Genomic DNA, 19,309 nt, shown 5'->3' with positions numbered 1-19,309 from the left:
TGACCAAAAAAAAAAGTAACTTGTATGTACAAGATGCAGGGCACAGGAATCAAATACAGTGGGGAGAGGAAGGGAAAAACAAAATGCTGAAATAAGGATACAGCTTGACCCATTGTATTGATGAGATGTACAAGACAATATGCTGAAAACTTTACAACTTGGGGGAGGAGGGAAGGAAGGAGTTGGGGAGGTGGGTAGGGAAGGGATGGTAGGGGAAAAACAAAGGAGGGGGTACAATGCTGGCTAGGAAATGTACTCATTACCTTACTCATGTAACTTTAACCCCTCTGTACAGTATCTTTACAATAAAAATATATATTTTTTTTTTAAAAAGCCAGGCACTGGTGGCTCACACCTGTAATCCTAGCTACTCAGGATACTGAGATCTGAGGATCACGATTCAAAGCCAGCCCAGGCAGGAAAGTCTGTGAGACTCTTATCTCCAATTAACCACCAGAAAACCAGAAGTGGCACTGTGGCTCAAGCGGTAGAGCATTGGCCTTGAGCTGAAGAGCCCAGGGAGAGTGCCCAAGCCCAGAGTTCAAACCCCATGACCAACCAAAAAAAAAAATTTTTTTTTAATCACAAAAAAGAAAAAAGTAACTTGAAATTTCCATTTTCAGTTTAGTGACAAATTGAATAACAGTTTCAGATGAAATAAAATACCCTTGTTATATTATTTAACATTTGCTAAGTTGACATGAAAATAAACAAGATATAAAACCAGTGTGAAAACATTGGAAGTTAGACCTGTCTCCTCTGGGTTGTTTCAGGATTGTATGTAAAACCCTGAGCTTCCTCTGATAACTGTACAAAATTCAAGGTAAAGGAAAGGCTCCTTCACTCAAAGTGAGAAATCTAAACCAAAGCCCTCACATGAAGATAGAATCCTAAAGAAATCCTCCCACAGTTCATAATTAAAGTCAGAGTGCTCACCATCATTATGATTTGTTATGATTATTAACGACGGTGACTTTTAAATTATTGTGGAAGTCCTGGTCAGTTCCAGGCAAATGAGACACCATTTGGGAAAACAAAGCATAAAGGAATGTGGCATGGCTAAAATGGTAGTGAAACTGCACAGCAAATGTGAGACACTGATTTCAAATCCCAGGACTTCCCCTCCCCAAGAAAAATATTTTAATAATTTGAAGGTGAGAAAAATATTTGTAAGCTTAAAAAATTAAGGGAAGGGCTGGGAATGTGTCTTAGTGGTAGAGTGCTTGCCTAGCATGCATAAAACCCAGGATTCAATTCCTTAGTACCACATAAACAGAAAAGGCCAGAAGTGGTGCTGTGGCTCAAGTAGTTGAGTGCTAGCCTTAAGCAAAAGAAGTTCAGGGACATTGCCCAGGCCCTGAGTTCAAGCCCCAGGACTGACAAAAAAAAAATTAAGGGCAATAACAAAGGATTGAATTTTTTGGTTAGATAGAAATAGGAACTTCCATTGTTGAAAGGTATTATAAGCTTGTGATAACCTTTCCATACAAAGAATACTTAGGAAAACTGGAGAATTCAAACAATGGGAAGTACTATTGTCAGTTATTAGGTTTCATAGTGTGCTGTAGTTAAATGCAAGGTGTTGCTGACAGGGGCTGGGTAAAGAGCACATGATACCTTCCTATCTACCAGCTCAATTTCCTGTATAATTACTTCAAAATAGCTAAAAATTGTGTAATGTTGTAGGTGTGAAAGAATACATATACAGCACTTACATAAAAACATTAAAATGAGTAGCTATATCCACATACACCCAGGATAAGAAACATTACTAGGCCCTTAAAAGACCTATGCACAAGAACTTGACCATATCCCTGTATTGAATTTACACTTTCATTCCTTGCTTTTCTTTTCATTTTTTTTGAGTCGGTCATAGGGCTTGAACTCTGGGCCTGGGTGCTGTCCCTCTGCTCTTCAGCTCAAGGCAAGTGCTCTACCACATGAGCCCCAGCGCCACTTCCAGTTTTCTGATGGTTTATTGGAGATAAGAGTCTCAGAAACTTTCCTGCCTGGGCTGGCTTTGAACCGCAGTCCTCAGATCTCAGCCTTCTCAGTAGCTAGGATTACAGGCATGAGCCACTGGCACCCAGCAAGGCCTGCATTTATACAAGTTTGGAGGTTCTCTGTGAAAAAAAGAATAGAAAAAAAAATCACAACATATTCCTGGAGGCTCAGGACCCTTTCAGAGATGGCTTTAGGTTCACATGCAAGTGCTTCCTGAATATAATGTGGGTCTATGCAAAGACAGTGCTTCTGAATTTTGGGTACCCTTAGCTCCTACAGATACAGGTTATAATAGCTATTAATTTACTGACATTTCCTTACACTTTTCTAAATAGTTTTATTTTTAAAAGAAAATAGATACATGGCTGGGCACCAGTGGCTCACGCCTATAATCCTAGCTACTTAGGAGGCTGAGATCTGAGGATCACCATTCAAAGCCAGCCCAGGCAGGAAAGTCTGTGAGACTCTTATCACCAATAAACTACTAGAAAATCGAAAGTGGCACTGTGGCTCAAGCGGTGGCTCAAGCACTCACCTTGAGCTGAAGAGCACAGGGACAGAGTTCAAGCCCCATGACCAACAACAAAAAAGAAAAAGGAAATAGGTACATGTAGTTGACTGTTTTAGAAGTGAACATTTGAGTCCTCTAATAATAATACTTAATCCTGAAGCTTTGACACATTTAACCATTGTTTAAAAACCAGTGTACTGGTTTGAATGCTGGGTAGTGAAGTAGACACTTTTCATGGAGGACTTCTATAGTGCTGATAACACAGGTAGGTGTTCTCATGACCAGTTACGAAGATGATCTGAGGCTGTTGGAACTACCTGAGATGACAAAACTGAAGAAGGCCTGGGATGAGACTAACTTCAAAGCTGGCTTTCTGTCATATAAGTTATAAGGCACTATGGAAATACTGGGCCAATTAGTCAAAGAGAAATTAGAATTTTTTTTGGTAGGTCATAGAACTTGAACTCAGGGCCTGGCACTGTCCCTTAGCTCTTTGTCTCAAGGCTAGTTTTTTTTTTTTTTACCACTTTGAACCATAGCTCTACCTCCAGTTTTCTGTAAACCTACCTACATACTACGTACTCAGGAGGTAGAGATATGAGGATTGAGACTTGAAGCCAGCCCAGGCAGGAAAGTCCGTGAAACTGTTGAATTAACCACCAGAAAACTGGAAGTAGAGGTGGGGCTCAAGTGATAGAGGGTTAGCCTTGAGTAGAAAATCAAGCCCTGAGTCAAGCTCCACAGGCAACAACAACCGAAAAAAGTTCGATTGTTAAATTTTATTGATTGGTATTGTAAAGGCGGCTATATAAGTCAGAGTACAGTACTGCTCTCTCCCAGTTTTATCCGCTCTAGTCCCCATCTATAAGTTGTATACTTCATTTTCAACCTAGTGTCTAGTGAGTATCACTGCTGCATTTATTTCCCCTTTGTCCCACCCTTTTTGTGCCTACTCAAACTCCAGAAAACAGATTTTTATGAAAGTACAATTACCCTGAATTTTAAAGTTCTCTTTTTTAATCTAAGTTGTCAACTTATTAAAGATTGTGTTAATGACTTCTTACCAAAAAATGATACATTTTCCTAAATGCTTTCTATTTTTGGTCGTTTGTTCAGAATTTGAACTAGTCAAAATGATGAATGAAATTCAGAGTAACTTAAAGTGCCTTGGCCTTTTGGAGCCTTACTGCTGGAAGAAAGGAGAGCCGTGTGCAGTCCGAGGATCAGATACTATGTGGTACCGAGGCAGGGTGATGGAAGTGCTCGGCGGCACTGTCAGGGTGAGTCCTCATTCACATATTCTTGCTAGATGCTATAGCAGTGAGTGAGTTTTGAGTCTGAACACATGAAATTTTTACTAGAACATCATCTGATGAATCCCTGTAGTAAGGTCAGTCAAATGTATTATATGTTTATTTGTAATATATTTAGTAATCTGCTTCATCAGAAAATAGTTTCCAGACAAGATTTGATTACTGATACCTCAAGAGATGGACTGCTTTTAATAAGTAGCCCTCTGTCACACTGGCATTAAGTAGAACAACTTGGTTTCCAATGTGCTAATTACCTTTCCAGCAAATTTACTTACTGCTCAACTAATCTCATGGTGAGGGCTTTCCTGAAGAATGAGTTAGCACTGTGTCATCTAAAACCTTGAGAAATAGATGCCTGTACTGAAAAGTATATATAAAAGTACCGACAAAAATGTCTCCATCTCTAAACAAAGGAATGATTTAGTAGATGTAGATGCTTCATGAGATATTTAGTACTTGATAATTTTAATTTGGATTGAGGTAAGAGATAAAAATTTGGAGGAAAAACACGTTCTGCTTCTATTGGACAAGGTTTTTTTCTGGGCTGGGCATGGTAGCTCACACCAATCTCAGTTACTTAGGAAACTGAAGAATTGTGGTTTGAGACCACACTGAGCAAAATAGTAACTAAGGCCATAATCCAGATACATTAATACACATAGGTAAGTCCAGCTACTTTGGAAGCATGGGTAACCTCCTGCTGTTACCTGGACAAAATGTGAGACCCTATCCAGAAAATAAAGCAAAAGTGACTTGCAAGTATGCATCACGTGGTGAAGTATTTGCCTAACAAATTGAAGGCTCTGAGCTCAATCCAAAGAAAAGTAGTTCATAATGTTGTTTCCTAATAACTATATAATACTGAGTTGGTGGTGGTGGTTGTAGTTTTAGCTTCTTTCACATATAATTTGTTAATTATCCTGGACACACTACTGCTCCCATTTTAATAAGAAAATTGAAGTTCAGGTTCAGTGTCCACAAAGACCACGTTCCTGGCTGCTGGTTGCTGAGGTTCATATCTAGGTATCTGGTTCCTAAACATTTTAGGTCTTGTACTTTTTCTGCTGGACTACAAGCTGACAACATTCTTTTTTTTTCTTTTTATTTATTTATTTTTTTTTGTTTTTCCTGGGTTCTGTCCCTGAGCTTTTGTGTTCAAGGCTAGCACTTGGAGCCACAACACCACTTCCAGATTTCTGGTGGTTAATTGGAGATGAATCTCATGGACTTTCCTCCCCAGGCTGTCTTTGAAGCTCAATCTTCAGATCTCAGCCTCCTGAATAGCTGGGATTATAGGCATGAGCCACCAGTGCCCAGCTTAAACACTTTCGAGTTTGGGGTCCACCCTTAAACATTTGGATACTTAACAGGTTCATGTGTTTATACATACATAGTCACTTTTTACATATATTTGAGTGATTCAGATAACCCCTCCACTTTTCTTTATTACAATAGTGAACTGAAATTCAGTTTTCATCAAATTACCAAATGTGTGTGGTAATCCAAAAACAAGTACAGTGTGAATAAACTTTGTTAAAGATTTCTCCTGCTATCAAAATATCAGCTTAAAGTTGAAGGCTGAGACTCAAAGTGGTATAGTGCTAACCTTGAGCAAAAGAGCTCAGGGATAGTGCCCAAACACAGAAGTTCAAGCCTCATGACTGACCAAAAAAAAAAAAAAAGAGGAATGTGGCTTAGTGGAAGAATGCTTGCTTAGCATGCATGAGCCCTAGGTTCAGTTCCTCAGTACCACATAAATAGAAAAAGCCAGAAGTGGCACTATGCCTCAAAGTGGTAGAGTGCTAGCCTTGAGCACCGAGAGGCTCAGGGACAAAGCCCAGCCCCAAGACTGGCAAAAAAAAAGATAAAAATATCAGCTTACTTTAACTTATTTTAAAGTATTCTGATAGTCTAATCATTACCTATTACTTTTTCCCATTGTCACTTTACATTTCAGGTGTTTAAAATTAATTTTTTCAATGTCCTAACGTTCCGAGTTTATTCAGTAAGTCAGACACAGTAAGACAAATTTCACATGTTCTCTTCCATGTGTAAGCTAAAAATAGTGATCACTATAAGACAAGAAGAGGTGGGAAGTGATAGTCATTTCATTAAGTTAGGACAGAAGAAATAATTTATTGTTCTTAAGATAATTTAGAAATTGTCAGAATAAAATCATTTTAAAAAATGGTTTGGGGCTGGGAAGGTGGCTCAGTGGTAGAGCGCTTGCCTTGCATGCCTGAGGCCCTGGGTTCGATTCCTCAGCACCACATAAGCAAAAAGAAAAAAGCCAGAAGTGGCGCTGTGGCTCAAGTGGTAGAGCGCTAGTCTTGAGCTGAAGAGCTGAGGGACAGCGCCCAGGCCCAGAGTTCAGGCCCCACGACCAGACCCCCCAAAAAAAAATGGTTTGTAAACTTACATGGCTCATTTAGAGACTCTTTGCTCAAGCCTCAGTACCATAAAAAAAGAAAACTACTGGGGCTTGAATTCAAAGCCTAATGCTCTTTGCTCACAAGCTGGTACTCTACCATTTGAGCCACACTTTTCAGACCAGCATTTTGCTGGCTAATTGGAGACAGAGTCTCCCACAATCTTTTCTTCTGTACTGGTTTCAAGATCTCAGCCTCCTGAGTATCTAGGATTAGAGATATGAGCTATTAGCACTTACCTGAGAAATTCCTTTAATGAGACCAGTTTTCTTTTAATCTGATTTAAATATTATGTATAAGAAAGCCTTTTTACAATGAGATTTGATACTCTATAGGATGAGGGAATACAATCTTCTCTTTTATCTGGAAAAGTTCAAATCCAAATTCATTAATTCTAGGATGTCTTTGAGAAAAGTAAACACTTTTGAGTAAATGTTTATTTCATGAAAGCAACACATAATTTCTTCAGAAAAGATGAGCTGACCTGGATGCCAGTGCCTCATGCTTGTAATCCTAGCTACTCGGGAGACTGAGTTCTGAGGATCACAATTTGAAGCCAGCCTGGGCAGGAAAGTCCATGAGACCCTTATCTCCAGTTAACCCCAGAAAACTGGAAGTTGCTCTATGTCTCAGCGTGGTAGAGTGCTAGCCTTGAGTGCAAAAGCTCAGGGACAGAGCCCAGGCCGAGTTTAAGCCCCATAACCACCACCATCAACAACAAAAGTGAACTGATGCTGGGTGCTGGTGGCTCCCTGTAATCCTAGCCGCTCAAGAGACTGAGATCTGAGAATGGAGGTTCAAAGCCTGCCCAGGCAGGAAAGTCCATGAGACTCCTATTTCCAATTAACCACCAGAAAACCAGAAGTGGTGCTGTGACTCAAAGTGATAGAGTATTATTCTTAAGTGAAATTGCTCAGGGATAGCACCCAGGTCCTGAGTTCAGGCTCCAGAACCAATCAAAAAAAAGTTGAGCTCCTCCAAACAGGATGAAACAGTTCTTCATTTTTCCCAGGTTAGACCCAAATGCCTTTCTTGTTGTTGTTGATACTAGAAAATTCCCTCTGCCCACTAAACTCAGAAGCCTAATTTTAACTGTAAGTTTTATTTGGTCTCTTTCAGGTACAATACTTAGATCATGGATTCACTGAGAAGATTCCACAGTGTCACCTCTATCCTATTTTGTTGTATCCTGACACGCCCCAGTTTTGTATTCCTTGTCGGCTCTTTTTGACTGTACCCGTGAGTGCCTAGTAATTTGTGGGATGCTTCATTTTAACTGAATGTTTTAGATTGATACATTTTAGAAATTATAGAATGCAAAATTCCTTTCTCTTACAAAAATGCTATAAATAAGTGCAGTTAAAGGGAGTTTACGATGAGAAACCACAAAATTACACTTTTCAGTATAAAATACAAAATTAAGGATTGGAGATGTGGCTCAGTTGGTATAGCACTAGCTAGTGTGCCAAAGAATAGAGGTACTGACTGAGTTCAAGTTCCAATCTCAGGCCTAAAAAAAAAGAAAAGGAAAAAACCTTATAAAATTATACTTCACAAATAGGAAGGCTTAGATTCTTAACATGTATTTGCCGCATCACATGAAACTTCAAGAAATTTGAAGCTCATCCTCCATTCAAAAAAAAAAAAAAGAGTGGTATATTAGCCAGGGAAGGTGGCTTCATATAATCCTATTTAGGAGGCAGAGAATAGGAGATTGCAGTTTGAAGCCAGCCTAGGCGTAAAAGCTCCTTAGACTCCCATCCCAACCAGTGGCTGGATGTGATGGTGTCCATCTGTCATCCCCCTACCTCAAAAATTACCAGTGCAAAAAGAGGTTGGGGCAGTGACCAAAATGGGAGAGCACCAAGTTTAAGGTCCTAAGTGTAACACATCCCCACTACCATTAAAAAAAAAAAAAAAAGTTGTGTAACTAAAGCTAAACTTGGTGATGTTGAAGGAGCGAACTTTTCTTGTTACAGAGTTAGTTCTACGGCTCTGGGATCAGAAGTGGCTTAGCTGGGTGGTGAGGGAGTCCTTAGTGAGTCTGCGCTCTTCATAGTCACTAACGAAAGGAGCTCCTAGGACAGGGGAGCTGCTGTTGGAGTGGCTCATCACATGGTAGTTGTGGAGAACTCGCTTTTGTGGTGGTGGTGTTGTTTCTGGTGGTACTTAGTATAGAACTGTGGGCCTAGTGCTTGCCAAGTAGTTGCTCTATCACGTGAGCTATAGTCTCTAGTCCTTTTGCTTTAGAAAAATTTCAGATAGAACTTCCATTTCTGCCCTAGCTATCCTAGATCACATTCTCCTACTTTTTTGGTGTTTTTGTGCCAGTAACAGAGTTTAAACTTAGAGTCTGGGTGCTGTTAGTTTTTTTCACTCAAGGCTGGCACGCAGCCACTTGAGCCACATCTCCACTTCTGGCTTTTTGCCTGGTTAATTAGATATAAAAGTCTCATGGGCTTTTTCACCTGGGCTGGCTTTGAACCACAATCCACAGATCTTTGCCTCCTAACTAGGATTATAGGTATGCACCCAAGTGCCCAGCTCATCTCCTCCTCCTTATGCTTCTTGCACAGTTGGAATGACAGGTATGAACCTCTACACCCAGCTTCTCATTGGTTCAGATGGGGATCTCTTGAACTTTTTGCCCTAATCCACCTGATCTCTACCTAGTAGCTGGGATAACAAGTATGAGCCATTGCAGCCAGCTTTTGTAGACCCACGAAAACTGACAGTCCAGGCTCCTCATTATATATGGACCATAGGCATATAAAGGCACTTCATTGACAATTGATCTTTATTGTAAAAGTGATGTCAGAGGGGTTACAGTTACATAAGTAAGGTAATGAGTACATTTCTTGTCGAACGTGGGGAAAAACGAGGAAGGGGTTACAATTAGTGTGTGAGTATGCATGTATGCATGCACACGCTCACTGGTCCTGGGGCTGGAACTCAGGGATTGGGCACTGTCCCTGAACTTGTTTTTGTTCAAAGATAGTGCTACACCATTTGAAGCCACAGCACCATTTCTGGCTTTTTGGTAGTTAATTGGGGATAAAAGTCTTAAGGACTTTCCTACCCTGGATGACTTTGAACTGCAATCCTCAGATCTCAGCCTCCTGAGTACCCAGATTTACAGAATTGAGCCACTGACAGACCAGTAACAATGGTCTTTTTTAAAAAGTTTTTTATTTTTGCTTCTATTGCAAGTTTATGTTTTTTAAGTATAAAATGTTCTAAGTGAGCCCTATAAGGAGAAGCTAAAATGATTAATTTTTAAAGATCATGGTCAGCTGTCCAGGATAGTCTCTTTCATTTTTTGTGCTGCATAGATTTGGCAGAACTGACAAGCATTAACCACTTATGGCTTCTTCTAAATATCTTCACTTGCTCCTTGCTTGGTATGAGGTTGAAGGTGGAAAACCTTGCTTTTATTTTTTCCATGTAGGTTGGGAATGTCTGGCAGCCTGATGCAATAGAGCTTCTTCAGGAACTACTTTCGAAGAGAGAGGTGGACATCCATGTTGTGGTAATTTGCTCTTAAACCAGTGGCTATTTAAGATTTCATAAGGTAACAAAATTGAGGAACTTTTTTAAAGTAATTGTACAAAGCGGGTACAGTTCTACAAGTCAGGTTATGAGCACAATGCACCCCTTTCTTCATTCTCCTCCATTGTGCCTGCCTTCCTCACCCTCGTTATGTAATTCAGCTTTTACATGATGTACATTGAATACAGTGACTGCATTTGTTCACTCTTCTTCCTTCTGTTTGTGTGCCCTACTCAGCTCACTTCTTCCCTCTCCCCACAATACATGTTTCAACTTCCTGGAATTCATTTGTTAAATAATTTCTTGTTCAAAGGAGTTAACACCGTTGAATTCCTCCCTTGACTATGTGTCTCTTTAGTCCTCTTATTTCTGCATATATGAATATAACCCTGCATATTCTTTCATGTATATTTGTATTTTAGATTCAGCTTGCCCAAGTGACAAACATGTGTCATTTGTCTCTCTGAGGCTGACTTACTTCACTTAACATAAATTTTTCTTGGCCCATTCATTTACCTAAAACATAATATCCTCTCTGATAGATGAGTAAAATTCCATTGTGTGTATGTGTATATATATACACATATATGCACTATATATGTCTAAGTATATGTGTATATACTCAGACATATGTATACATATGTGTTCACTTAATGAGTAAAATTCCAGTCTCTTGTATATTTATTTCTATGTATCATATTTTCTTGATTCACCCATCTGTTGTATTAGGGATATTTTTAGATGAGTCATGTTCTATGTTCCTATAAGACTATAAGTTATTCATTACTGGCTGGGAATGTGTCTTAGTGGTAGAGTCCTGGCCTCACATGCATGAATGTGTCTTAGTGGTAGAGTCCTTGCCTCGCTTGCATGAAGCCCTGGGAATTCTTCAGTACCACATACAAAGAAAAAGCTGGAAGTGGTGCCATGGCTCAAGTGGTAGAGTGCTAGCCTTGAACAAAAGAAGCTCAAGGAGAGTACCCAGACCCAGAGTTCAAGCCCTTGGCCTGGCATTATTCATTATATAATGAGTTACCCCCTTGGTTTATTCTCACCCGGGTGAGGACCTACTTTCAGTCTAGTAGAAGTGTATTCTGTTTTGCTTTTTTTTTTGGTCGGTCAGGGGGCTTGAACTCTGGGCCTGGGTGCTGTCCCTCAGTGCTTCAGCTCAAGGTGAAGGCTCTACCGCTTAAGGCACAGCGCCACTTCAGGTTTTCTAGTGGATAATTGGAGATAAGAGTCTCATGAACTTTCTTGCCTGGTCTGGCTTTGAACTGCAATCCTCAGATCTCAGCCTCTTGAGTTGCTTGGATTACAGGCGTGAGCCACCAGTGCCTGGCTGGAAGAGGATTCTCTTTGTAATAAACATCATTTACAAAAGAAAAAGTTACCAGTTGAGTACCTAGACATGTTTTAAATGAGTTTAATTTTGAGCAAGTTTCTGAGAACTTTTCTAACCATTAACCTCAATGGTTATGTGAAATATTCATTATTAACAGCTTCCTTATTTGGATACAGGCAGCAGTACTGCACTGTAGAGGTGTTTCTAACTATATTCCACAGGTTTTCAGGCTGTTGCTGTGTCTACAGTATTGGGGGAGGGACAGGCAGCGCTAGGCTAGCCTGTCCTCAAAGGCAGCAAACCAAGACATGAACCTAAAACGTGCGCACTGCAGAGTAACATGCTGAGAACAGGTAACAAGAAACAGATAAAAGAATAAGTAGGATCACATTTTTAAAATGATACATATTTTCCTTAGGGAAAGATGGTGGGGTTCTCCTAACAGGAGCAGAAAACAAAAAGGCAGAGACATTTTTAAGGAAATAGAATATAACCATAAACAGCAGAGGCTTCTTTGAGGAGGACTAGAAGGAGGAGCGGTCATAAGGATTCAGGCACAGGGGGGATGGTTGGCAGCCAGGTACAGGTTTCTGAGCAGTGCAAATAAGGCTTATTTTCAGCTGTATATGGACTAGCATGAGAAGAGAGAAAAAATAGTAAGGAAAGGGTTTGTGTATTAGAGTAATAAAAACCTAGGAAGAGCCACAAGACCCACTTAAGAAAGCAAGCAGCCGGGTGCCAGTGGCTCATGCCTGTAATCCTGGAGAGGAGGCTAGGGTCAAGGATCATAGTTTGAAGCCAGTCCGGGCAGGAAAGTCTCTGTGAGACTCTTAACTCCATTTAACCACTCAAAAACTGGAAGTGGCACTGTGGTTCATGTGGTAGAATGCTTACCTTGAGCACAGAGAAGCTCAGGGGCAGTGCTCAGGCCCTGGTTTAAGCCCCACAACTGACCCCCAAAAAAGCAAACCACTTACACTGGTAGTAATGAGTTCCTCCCTAGTTGTACACAAGTTGGCATGAGTCACTGAGTATAGGGGGAAAAAAGTTTGCCAAGCTTGCGTTCTAGCTTTCTTTGCAGCTTAGTTTATCATAGGTAGAAGAACCATTTGCAGTGTAGCAGAGCTATGTTGGCTTCTCAGACTGTGAATGCGCACACCTGCGTGCTCTTTACTATACACTCTGCCACACATACTTTCTCTGGTCTCACATGCACTGAGAGATGCCACTGAAGGCCGAAGGCAAGGGGAGACCTCCCGGAATGCCTGCCTGCCCGTGTAGCTTCCAGTTTTGTAGGAAACCAGAAAACAAAAACATTGGCGGGTGCCAGTGGCTCATGCTTACAATCCTAGCTACTCGGGAGGCTGAGATCTGAGGATCCAGATTCAAAGCCAGCTCAGACAGACAAACCCACAAGACTGCTCCAGATAACCTGCAAATGGCTTAAGTAGAAGTGTAGAAATGTTACAGCACCAACTATGAACAGAAAAGGCAAGGGAGAGCCCACAAGCCTCTGAATTCAAGTCCTGGAACTGGAAAAACATAAACTGTACAGCATATAAGGTAGCTGTAAGTGCTTAGAAGAGAAAGGTATACTAAGAAGGAGTGTGGCTGGGGAAGTAGAACACATTAAAGATAGCCATCAGAGCTGGCACTCCTCTAATCCTAGTTTCTCAGGAGGCTGAGATCTGGAGGATTAAGTGTTAAGGTCAGCCCAGGCAAGAAAGTTCACTAGACAGAATTTGCAAAATAATCAGCAAAAAGCAGGGCTGGAGGTATGACTTAAGTGGTAGAATGCCAGCTTATCAAGGATGAGGTGCTGAGTACCTAATACCCTAGTATTACTAAAACAAAACAAAAAACAGGTGATATTTCAGTCAGTACCAAAAAATGGTGAGAGGGGACAACTCATGATGCAGTAGCTGGAGACAATGCCAAGAGTTCCAAGATAGGAGCAGCAGCCTGCAGAGGGACAGACAGGCAGGGCTCTGCCGTGGAAATGCATTGTTACTTTGCTCCACCTGCTAAGCCTGAAGAACACCGCTCCTCAGGGAACAGGAGAGAGCTCCCCCATGGAGAGAGGAATTTGGACAACTGTGGGAATCATGGAAATGGAGAGAACTTTCCTGCAGGTCACCTGGCCAGTTATGGACATGCTCAGGTCCTGTTCTTTGTCAGTGGACTTCGTGAAAGTTCATTGCTTCACTGCAGAACAGATCCTTTCTCCTACTTAGTAGAAATTATTATATCATCTAGATAGTAAACTATATATAATCTGGTATATAACAAGGAAATCCATATGATATGGACCTGTAAATATATTTTACATCACCAAAGTAGTATAATTGCTGCCACTTAACCTACAAAATGCCAGAAAGAAAAATCTGTGAAATGAGTCACTTATAGTCACATAACTATCTTGTACTGCCAATGTTGTCAGAAGCTTAGTTCCACATTGCTCTCTATAAAAGTTTAGATTTGTTTTACTAACCTCCTTCTTTGTTGATATAAATAGGAATTGCCTGAAAACCCATGGAAGGAGTTGTCTGTTCATCTCTATTTTGGTGGAATGTCACTTTCCCACTTCATGGCACTCCATAAATACTGCACTTTTGAACATTCTGAAGAGATATTTAAAGAAGTAAGAACTATTTTCTATTTAAAAAATCTATAGAAAGAATTCTGATTAAAATTTTGTATTTTGTTTTCTACCTTGTCTTAAATATGATTGTACATGTCTGATTTTAACAGGGAAGTTTAGAATTTGTAAGTTCTTTATTGAGAGCAACATATAATACTTTGCTTCATACAAGTCCTAAAAAGACTATATTAAGATTCACCTAAGTTTTCTGTACCTTCAAATCTAATGAGCCACTTACATTATTCAGTGTTGTCTGAATATGGATGCTCATTATGAAATCTACATACAAGGGTGCACTCTCCTCACATAAAAATATTTTTTCCCTTTGGCTTAACATAGAAGTTTTAGGGGCTGGGAAGGTGGCTCAGTGGTAGAGCGCTTGCCTTGCATGCATGAGGCCCTGGGTTCGATTCCTCAGCACCACATAAGCAAAAAGAAAAAAGCCGGAAGTGGCGCTGTGGCTCAAGTGGTAGAGCGCTAGCCTTGAGCTGAAGAGCTGAGGGACAGCGCCCAGGCCCAGAGTTCAGGCCCCACGACCGGACCCAAAAAGAAAAACAACAAAAAAAACCATAGAAGCTTTATATGATAGGTTGAGCAATCCTAACCCAAAATTCCACCACTGGAAAAGCTCCCAAATCCAGATTTTTGATGCCAACATGATGCTTAAATTGTTTCAGATTTAGGGGATACTTCAAATTTTCAGATTAGAGATACTAAATCAATACATGCATAAATAATCCAAAATAAAAAAACTCCAATCTGAATCATCTCTGGTCCCAGTTATAAATAAGAGACTCAAAGCCACATGTTGAACTAGCCAAAACTATGCTTCTATTTTTTCAAACTACTAAAAATATGCTGCATCATACTAATATACATTGCAAGGTAATTTATTTCTAGAGCCACAATTCATGTGTTACTGTTTTTGTTGCTGCTTTTATATCACCCAAACTGGCCTTGAACTCACAAGTCCTTCTGCCTCAACCTCCTGTGTTACAGGTAATCTACCACTAGGCCTACCTTTGCTAGATTTAAAAAAAAAAAAAACAAAAACATCTTAGTGGTAGCGCAAAATTAAACATTGAGTGGTCTGGTCAATATAGAAAACTCTTCTCAGAAATGATGATGTCACTTTGTGGCCATCGTCTTCACTGGCAACTTTCTCTTTAAAGCAGAGGTGTATGTGTGATAAAAGGTACTCCATTTATTAGACTAACGAAAAAAGATTACTTGTTTGTCTTCTAGCAAGAAACATGCTGGCAGTATGGCTTAAGTGGTAGAGCACCAGCTAAGCAACAAGCTCACCCCCCCCCAAAGGACATTTTAAAGGGAAAAGGAAAAAAGGTCTCTCTTAAAGTAATTACCACTAATGTGTCTAGCATCATTGTTGGGATGATAGATTTGAAATGTAACAAGCAAGGTTATTTAGAATGCAGGTATTCCTGTAGCTTATAACTGAATGAACCTGCAAGAAGGTACAGCCAATTTTGTGAAGATAGAATATGAAAGCGCCGTAAAACATTATATAGCTAACGGTGATTTTACTCATCTGGTATATTTATATTATTTCAGAAACCCACAGAATACAATACAAAGTATGAGGAGGAAAAATGGGAAATAAAATTTGAGGTAAGTTGCAACGCAGATATTTAGGAAACTCTGAACACTTCGTCAATGTAAAGGCTCTGATAAAAGAATAAAGAAGTAAGAGTTTTCTTTTATAACCACTTTATTGAGCTATTATTTATACATTACACTTTACCTTCTTAAAATGGACAACTCAGTGGTTTGTAGCATTTATGGAGTATTTCAACCAAGCCACTAATTCTAGAACATTCTCAAAGGAACCCCTCACCAACAGCAGCCATACTCTTCCCTTTCCCAACGTCATGACAGCAACTCAGTTGTCTGATTTGCCTATTTTAGACATTCTATGTAAGTGGAACTACATAGTATGTAATATTTTGTCTCTAGTTTTTCACTTGGCATTTTTTCAGGATTCATGACATTGTAGCACTTAGCAGAACCTCATTCCCTTTTAGCACCAAAAAAAATTGCAGTGTGGCTGATTCATCCATCTGCAGCTGGACAGTCAGGATGTTCACAGCTTGTGGCCACTCTGATAATGCTATGAACATTCATGTGCAAGTGTTCATGTGGACATGTTTTTCTTCTGGGCACATACTCAGCTGTAGAATTACTGAGTCTTACAGTAACTGTTGAACATTAAAGGACCTGTAAGACAAAAGCAGCTGCACCATTTTATGTTTACTTATGTGCAGAGGTCACATTTTCTGGTACCCTCAAATTTGTAATTTGACTTTTTCAGATACTTGTTCTTGGAGGATTTGCTTCAGTTTAGAAATATCAGAGCCAGGCACTGGTGGCTCACATATGTAATCCTAACTACTCAGGAGGCTGAGATCTGAGGATCGGGCAGAAAAGTTCATGAGACTCTTCAATAAATTACCTCCAAAAAAGCCAGAAGTGGTACTGTGGCTTAAGTGATAGAGCACTAACCTTAAGCAAAAACAAAGCTCAAGGACTGTACCCAGGCCCAGAGTTGAAGCCCCAGGACTGGCAAAAAAAAAAAGGAAATGTCAAACAGTAATAACCTGATTTATAAATTTCAATGTGATAGCTTTACTGCGTGTTAATTGCCAAATTTTTTAGTAAAATCTTTTTTTAGAAACTCCTGCTGGGCTCTTCAGAACACATCTTGCCTCTGACCTCTGTATGCATTTGTTCTAGCTGCTCACTGCCTCAGCCCTTTGGAGGTATCACAAACCTGAGAGAACTCATCTTTCTATGATTTTAACTTAACTCTTCTTTCAATATTTCATATACTTTACTTGGTAGTTGGGTTTTTAAGTAACAACCTGTGCTAACATAAATACTACAAGAATGTACAAAGGAGACAGGAAATGCCCGTTCTGCCCCTCCAGCACCCACATGCTGTCATTAGTGATTGATACTGTTGAGCATTTGTTAACTGATATTCCAGAGTTACACACACATATATAAACACATCATGAACCAGGCATGCGCTTTTTGCACAAAACCTTTAAAGTTGAAGGACAAAGGAATGCTAAAGTAAACTTACAGTCATCACATTTCATTCATATTGTTCCAAAAATCCCTTTGCAGAATTCAGGATGTAAGAGAGCTTGTTTTCCTGGTCATTGAAAGTACACTGACACCATAATGATTTTTTTTTTAATCATGTAACCAATTTTCATCATGGTCATTCTGGCTTACATTGTTTTGTGGTACTTTAGGAACTGCTTTTGTCTGAGACAGAGACTTCTGTTTTATCACCGTTCTTGTCTTCATCACTGCCTCCCCCAGAAGAACTGTATCCCGTGCAAGTGAAGCACGTCGTGTCGCCTAATGAAGTATGTGTCACCTCTACCATCTTCCTCACTGTAAATAACTCCACGTGGCCCCGCCCAAACACTGTCTCAGCAGACATTTGATACTTGAGGAGACAGATGTTTCTTAAGCACCTGCTGGGTTCCCAGTGTCGCGTTTCCTTACTTAGCCATTTAAGATGGATCTGTCTCCACCTATGACATTTGATACCCAGCTCCCACCCATGGCTGCTGGTGCACAGATGTAATGTTCTTCCATGCTGCCTTCCTTACTGCTCCTCCCACCCTGAGCCCTTTGCCCTTTATGACACATGACTGCCTCCCATGGGTCACTCCACTCATTGTTACCCTCACAACCTGGACTACTGCCTGACACTGAGTATTCTCTCAGTGAATACTGACAGGCTGAATGAATACATTCACTAGATAAACACACTCAAGCAAATTCAGTTACTTGACAAGAAGAAAGAATGACAAAGCCCTGGCAGTTCTTCCACCCCTTCATACATTAAGCCAGTGTCTTACAGAAGAGAAGGGGTTTGCTGCCTGAGCAGAGTAGTGTACAACTGCTGTTTCCCATTTTTTTATTTATGTCTAACAAATTATCTCCATACTTAACACAAATCAGAGTTGAGAATCCAAAAGCTGCTTCATTTTAAGTTCAGCTCTATACCCCTCGGGAGGCTGCAGTGAAGGTACCCATGAGGACTGCGGAATCTACTTCCAAAATGATACTTTCCACAGGGCCTAGGTCTTCCCCTCCCCTTTCCCCTCCTCCCCAGCCATTGCAGTTATCTGCTGACAGGGACTGTGCACCTCGGGGAGACACAGTCCCTGACAAGTGTAAAGCTGTCCTACAGTCTGGTCTCAGCAGTCAGCTCACTGCAGTGGTCCCTTGCCCACAGGGGCCAAGTAGCCCGAAGCCAGGTTGTGTGGGCCTCCCCTCTCTAGGCGGTGCTTAACCACCAAATGCTATAAATGACACAATTGATTTTTTTTTCCTCCTTTCCCCACCACTTAGGTCTATATTTGCCTCGATTCTGCAGAAACTTATAATCAGTTAAGCCATTGTAATGACAGAGGACTCAATGGGGAATCGAAATCAGAGAGCCTGGAAGAAGCACTGTGGAGGTTTAATAAGAGTGTGGAGACCTTTGCTCCTCTGACAGATTTTAGAACAGGTACATGTAGGTTTTTAATAAGACCAACTTGTCTTGAGGGACTTTGGAAGCAGGTATTTCTGAGTGTAGGAAAGAATAAATTCATGGAGAGGTAGAGGGATTTTATATACTCAGTCCCAAAGGAGCAGCTCCTTGTTTTGTTCATATCTCAAGGGAAGTCCCACAACTGTGTTCAGTGTGATTCACATTACTTGTACATTTGGTATTTTGTACTTGAACAAATTTTTTTAATAGATATGGTCAGATTAATGGACACATTGAAAAAGAATTTATGTTGAAGGAGTTTGTAGGTTAAAATGATCTGTAGGGGGGCTGGGAAGGTGGCTCAGTGGTAGAGCACTTGCCTTGCATGCATGAGGCCCTGGGTTCGTTTCCTCAGCACCACATAAGAAAAAAGAAAAAAGCCGGAAGTGGCGCTGTGGCTCAAGTGGTAGAGCACTAGCCTTGAGCTGAAGAGCTGAGGAACAGCGCCCAGGCCCAGAGTTCAGGCCCCATGACCGGACCCCCCCCCCAAAAAAAAATCTGTAGGTGCTCACGCCTGTAATCCTAGCTACTCAGGAGGCTCAGACATCAGGATTGTGGTTCAAAGCCAATGTCTATGAAACATTTATCTCCAATAAACCACCAGAAAACCAGAAGTGGTGCTGTGGCTCAAGTGGTAGAGCACTTGGCTTGAGCTGAAGAGCTGACAGACAGCACCCAGACCCAGAGTTCAAGCCCTACAACTGACAAAATGTTCTGTAGGTGTTCTGGGGTGGGTTTTGAGGTTTTGCTGGGGCTTGAACCCTTAGTTCAAGCACTCTACCATTAGAGCCACAGATCCACTTCTGGCTTTTTAGTGGTTAATTGAAACTAAAGATATCACAGACTTTTCTGCCCAGGCTGGCTTCAAGCCTCAGTCCTCAGATCTCAGCCTCCTGAGTAGCTAGGATTTACAATGAGCCACTGTATCCTATGTGAGTTCGATT

The 19,309-nt window shown here is 40.7% G+C and overlaps 1 protein-coding gene across 1 annotated transcript in view; it reads left to right on the top strand.

The window, feature by feature from the left end:
• Rnf17 (ring finger protein 17) overlaps positions 1–19,309 on the top strand; it is a 108,393-nt gene that overhangs the window by 84,151 nt on the left and 4,933 nt on the right. Inside the window, 7 exon segments of the mRNA XM_013012382.1 lie at positions 3,632–3,795; positions 7,377–7,496; positions 9,706–9,786; positions 13,664–13,789; positions 15,362–15,418; positions 17,068–17,184; positions 18,182–18,341. Coding sequence (XP_012867836.1) covers positions 3,632–3,795; positions 7,377–7,496; positions 9,706–9,786; positions 13,664–13,789; positions 15,362–15,418; positions 17,068–17,184; positions 18,182–18,341 — 825 coding nt within the window.

This window comes from Dipodomys ordii, unplaced genomic scaffold, assembly GCF_000151885.1.
Source record: "Dipodomys ordii isolate 6190 unplaced genomic scaffold, Dord_2.0 Scaffold1, whole genome shotgun sequence".
Classification (NCBI taxonomy): domain Eukaryota; kingdom Metazoa; phylum Chordata; class Mammalia; order Rodentia; family Heteromyidae; genus Dipodomys; species Dipodomys ordii.
This window is presented reverse-complemented; position numbering and strand designations above follow the sequence as displayed.